The 6000-nt window shown below is 35.9% G+C and overlaps 1 protein-coding gene across 1 annotated transcript; it reads left to right on the forward strand.

Annotated features, from left to right (window-relative positions):
* Positions 1-1325: 1325 nt before the first annotated feature.
* LOC134819864 (uncharacterized) lies at positions 1326-5723 on the forward strand. Its single transcript, XM_063830013.1, has 7 exons — positions 1326-1403; positions 2737-2897; positions 3052-3216; positions 4166-4245; positions 4723-4808; positions 5032-5171; positions 5547-5723. Exons 1-7 carry the CDS (start codon positions 1328-1330, stop codon positions 5721-5723), a joined length of 885 nt encoding a protein of 294 aa, XP_063686083.1. The 5' UTR covers positions 1326-1327.
* Positions 5724-6000: the final 277 nt, after the last annotated feature.

Genomic DNA, 6000 nt, shown 5'->3' on the forward strand with positions numbered 1-6000 from the left:
TTAAACCAGTCCATTATTTGTGCAGTGTATGTTTTCGGTTCTAGCTTTTTGAAATGTGATTGAGATTTTGAAAGACTAACAAAGCTGTCCCGGTCTTCTTTTGGGCAATAAAGATTAAAGAGCCATAATTGGTATTGAGGAGGCATGAGTGTCTCTTTTGTGACAAGGGCAAATTCCTCAATACCAATTTTCTTTTTAGGATGAGAAGGTTAAATTAGGTATCACTTGTGTATCCGTTGTGCTGTCACGTATTGTCGAGATTTTTACCTGGGGACCCCAGGCTATAACGTTCATAAACAAATAGCGATTCTGCGGAATGACTGATGACAGGCTGAGCGCTGCGCAGTAACAAGATTTGAGCCAGTCACATGGTGTATTCACTGCATGTGTCCCATAACTCTATTTCAATATTACTCTAAATACAACATTGTATCTATTATAACCAACATTGCTTATATTCTGCCTTGTAAACAAAGAGCAAATCTTCTTAATGCCTTCTTCCTGTCCTAAAACTAAAACTTCATCCTATTAAAGTAAAGGCCAGTTGTTACCACAAGCTATTATACCGTCCCTCTCAAAAACATGCCTCAGCCTCCATCAAAAACAATTTTAGTTTTCAGTCCTTCTAATTTCCAAAAATCTACCGAGCTAGTGTTCTGGTGTGCACAAAAGCCCCTAAGCCCGTGCATTCCTTGCCCCGCTAGCTGCCAGTCCTTGACAAACTTCCAATAGCAAAGATCAACTAGTCATTTACAAATTGAGCACTATACAATTTGAATTGTTTTAAATATTTGACTTTGTAAAATGAGCTAAAACATTGATTTATTAGTTTCATTGATTTATTAGTTTCATTCTATTATAGTAATATTGTCTACTACACAACATTGTCTAATACACACGTGCACGTGTCTTGTGAGTCACTCTGGCAGGATTGGTGGAATAACTGAGGGGGTTTGGGGCAGGCCCCTACCAGAGTCTTAAAAGACCCCTACCAGAGTCTTAAACAGATATTGTGTATAAGTAATTTTTCACATTGCTAACCTTTCCTGCTATGTAGCTGCACCATAAAAACGTTTTTTTCTTTTTTTCTTCTCTTTTCCATAAAAGCTTGAGGAGCCAACTTTATTGTTGTGTACATTTATTGTTCGACCCGGCTGAAGCAGCACAATGAATATGTACATCATCTTAGATCTCAAATACAAATATTACAATTTGATAAGATGTGTGGCTTTTAGTGCTTGGTTGGTCAAAATGTTGGTAATTTTATATGTTCCTGTAGTAATAAGGAATGACAATGGTTTGTATAAGCTGGAATTTTCTTCAGCTAATGTTGGTGCTTTTACAACTACTTTCACACTTGACATCGACTACAGCTACAGCTGAACCACAAGTCGGAAATAAAGGTTATTATTATTATATAGATCACTTAACACATTACAACACAAAAAATCAATAAATGATATGTATAATTTACTTTACCTTACTTGTGATACTCTTCGTATATTTTGTATGATGTAAAATATCTTGCTCTTCTATAATTATGATGATATTCAGTTTATCAAAGCTTTCTTTGGGAATCCAATAAATCGTGTCTTGTGCCATCCTCAGTGACCTTGATAGATGGTCACTGAAGAAAAATTCAGTCAATACAGGGAAATTTGGGTCGCGGAAAGTTGAAATCTGAAATTTTCGTAACTTTCCTTTTATTAAAGATAGGAGAGTTAGAATTAACCCAAATATCAGGGACACGAATGACTACTCCAGGATTTAAGAAACTAAACTTTCAACACTGAAAACATTCAGATTCTTGCCAAATATATTTCGATTGTAGTCATCTCCAGTGACATTGAACCTAAAAAATGTTAAAAGGTTAGTGAAACTCAAACCGTTACAAAATTAAGAATCCGAAAAAGGTAAAAAGATCATATTAAGGTTTATGGAATATAGGTAATCCAAAGGGATTGACAGTATTAAGGCCAAAAGGTCTAAGAGAATTAAGCAAATGTATGTAGTTTTATTAAAGATTTTTCCGGATATTCAGCTTTCAGTATCTTGATGGTGACTTGTGTCACTCACACTGACTTCACTGATTGGTCACTGGTCAAATATTCAGTCAGCACTGTGAAATTTTGGTTAAGGAAACAGCAAAAAGCTACTACTGTATTGAAAAATCTTCCAAAATGTTTCCTTCAATCCTGATGATTTTTCTTTATCAAAGTTTTCTTTGGTAATGTAACTTTATTACCTCAATTTTGTCTTGTGCCATCCACATTGAACTCTATAACTGGTCATTGAAGAAAACTTCAGCCAAAACAATAAAATTTGGGTCCCGGAAAGCTTGAAACATCCAAATCATAATTTAACAACAACCTAGCAACTTTTCTATTCCAAATTGTGCCTTTCAATTTTAAATTATTGACAACTTGAGTTGTTTACATTTACTTTTGTGTAGTAAAGTATCAGGACCTGTCTTCTAACGGATCCTTCTTCTTTAAAGGTTCAATGCAAGGTTCTAAGTCTCCTGGCTTCTTTCAGGATGGAAAATTCAATACAAAATCAGTAATTCTTTTAAGATAACTATTAACTATATTAACTAAACGTCACAATATAATTAGTTAAGGTTTTTGGCATTATAACATTATATTACATTATGAATAAGATTTTAAAATTTTCTCACCAAAATCATAATATCATAACATCACCTAACCTCTCAGAAAACAATTTCCTTTCCCGCAGATTTGGACTATTTGACATTGCGATCTCAAGGTTTTGAAGCTTATGCTGAGAACAGGTACAGTGACGCAGCGGTGCTCTTCACTAGAGCTATTGATAACTTCTGGTTCCGTAGACGGGTGAATAGCATGTGTATTGAACAGTGTGTTAAAGACAAAACTTTAGTGAGTAAATTTGTTTTCAACTTTCATTGATTTATGAAACAAGCCGACTTTTTTTTATGAACATAGCACCATTTAATCACACCAACTAATATATTGTACATGTTTAAAATTCAACATATCTTAAATCTAATGATACCAACATTCTAATCGGCAGGTAGACGAAGTGCAGACAATAAGTGTGTACCTAGCAACTAGCACATGTGTTGACAACTGTTGCCATGGTAAACTAGGTGACCCTGTAGTTTCTCCTGACCCCCTTATAGAACACATATTTAGGAAGAACCAGTATTATGACGTCATACAGATGTGCTGGCACGCGGTGAGGACAAACTTTATTGTTTTATATTCTTAGGACTTATCCGAGGAATTGTCAAATGTTGCACGCGAAAAGTGCATTAATAATATTATCTAGTTGTGGATAATTGTGTTAAATATTTTGAGTGGTGAAAGGAGACCAGGGTATGAGTTGGTACGCCGCCTCATGCTTGTTAGTAATATGCAATGATTGGAATGCATTATAGACATCACGCCTTAAATGTAATATCTGTGGCTCCAATAATACTCAAATAAGAATATTATAATAATACGTTTCTTTGGATGATAGATTCCCCATGATGAATACCTACCTTTGCTCGAATTTGAGAGATTATCGTCATTATAACGTTATACTGAATACTCATTACTCATTCGATAAGCTACCAGAGTCTTCTGAGAGACAACAGTCAATATTGCTGGATCAAATATAATTAGAGTATACGAAATGTCAGATGCTGGTGTTGAAGACTAGGCACTGAGAGATATTATACATTCCACTATACACCATTTTGCACGTGATATTGTTCGTGACATTTACCATGACAACTGGGAATCTTCAGCCGTGAGAACTAAGCTTTTAAACTGCAAATTTAACAAAGTAGAATTATTTGGTGATGGTATGGTTAAGCATACCTCAAACGGTCGACGGTGGGTACTAGCTCTACCGGGGTACTGCTATTGATGCTTTTCATACAAACAAGTTAAAACAAATTCAGAATTTGAAATTCTTTATGCCGTGCATCCTGGGTTTGGACAGGATATGCCCGCTTAAAATACTTCCATCGCGTTACACTACATAATTCTCAATAGATGTAATAGATTCGTAGTGTTGCAATTAGTTTAAAACTAATAATATATCTTACAATATTACAAATATTTTAATTGCAGTTCGTGGGAATTTGTTTTAAACTATAAAGTTCCTTTGTTTGTTTATTACCATCTTCACTCTCCAGGATAGGAATTACACAGGGAATATAGAAGCAGCAGAGACATTCTTACTGCATAACCCCACTAATGTTGGCATGTTTAGCAGGTGCGAGGCATTTACTTTTAATTAGCATGATTAGCAGGTGCGAGGCATTTACTTTTAATTATTTATGGTTTGATTAATTTAAATTTTATTAATTTGAATAAGGCGGAAGTCTGAACGTCAACAATAGAACTTCACACTTGACTCAAGTAGTAAGCAGTCGCATATAAACACCTTGTACACAAAAAAGCTTTTGTTTACTTGCCCGTAACTCTCAACGGGCTCATGTTCAAGTAGACACAGTTCTCTTGTGCTCCTTTCACAATACAAACCTTTATCAAATATATGTGAAAAGTTACTCCTGGAATTTAAAAAGTTGAGGAGTGTAGGAAGTGTGAACTATAAGTGAGAAATATAATTAGTAAACTAATTTGATCTGTTTTATCAGTATTTCCACTTTCCAGATCCGATCTGAGCCCTTGTCTTGCTCTCTAATTTAATTACGAGATATTAATTAGAAGATAAATCGCTGTACTTCAGGTTGCAGGACTTGTATAAAATATTCCAAGTTGATGGCGATGTTTTGCCAAGAATGGAGCCGCATTACCATAGCCAGTACAGAAGAGGTTAGTAACCTTCTAATGTTAACTTTATAAAAAACATAAATAACTTTTAAAATTTTGATATTAAAATAGGATTTTACGCACATGAGCTTCTTCAACCAAATTGTTTTTACGAAAGTTTAAATTTGACAATTCTGAAGTAATTATTTACCCTATCATAAAAGATAATTATAATCAATTAATTATCATTCATCAATAAACATTACTTAATTAATTAATGATCTAGGAGTGGATTCCTACCAGAAGCAGGAGTGGGGACAGTGTGTGTACTATCTAGACAGTGCTATAGAGAACTTTATACGAAGTAGTAACCTGTGTAGAGCACAGTGTACTTACCAGTACGATAAAATACCTTCACAACACAAGGTATTACTGTTTAAATTAAATTTTATTATTGCTAATCTAGAGGGGAGGGGCAACCCAATGCCCATTCATTCCCCAATTTTTGGTCGAATGGATGTCGATGGGCGTGGGCTTAAAAACAGCTTAAACTAACATTATGATGAAAATGAACATCAAGTGCTCACCATCCTCTAATTAACATGTTTAACTATATTTCAGCTCAACAGAGTATCATATCAGAATTCTAATCGAAAAATGATGAAATTTTACCGAAAAATGATGAAACGATGCCCATTTGCCCGTTTCTGTTTTGATTGAGATTTGTAGACCACGTGACCTGAACACGGTCAGGATTACACAGGATTATGTGATTGGTTAGTTAATGACTTTCTGTTTCAGGTAACCTCGTTTGTGTCAGCAGCAGCTGAGATAGTCGAGAAGACAGGAGCTTGTAGAGCCCAGTGTTACGAGGATCTGGACCTCAGACCCTTCACTAACAGTCCTTATCTTGCCAGTATTCTGGAGTACTTGCAGTTCTGTCAGTACAACTGTAAGTATTACGCACTAAGTATGTAGGGGGGGGGGGGGGGGGGGGGGACAGGAGCTTGTAGAGCCCAGTGTTACGAGGATCTGGACCTCAGACCTTTCACTAACAGTCCTTATCTTGCCAGTATTCTGGAGTACTTGCAGTTCTGTCAGTACAACTGTAAGTATTACGCACTAAATATGTAAGGGGGGGGGGGGGGGGGGGTGGGGACAGGAGCTTGTAGAGCTCAGTGTTACGAGGATCTGGACCTCAGACCCTTCACTAACAGTCCTTATCTTGCCAGTATTCTGGAGTACTTGCAGTTCT

This window comes from Bolinopsis microptera, chromosome 8, assembly GCF_026151205.1.
Source record: "Bolinopsis microptera isolate Bmic1 chromosome 8, MBARI_Bmic_1.0, whole genome shotgun sequence".
Taxonomy (NCBI): domain Eukaryota; kingdom Metazoa; phylum Ctenophora; class Tentaculata; order Lobata; family Bolinopsidae; genus Bolinopsis; species Bolinopsis microptera.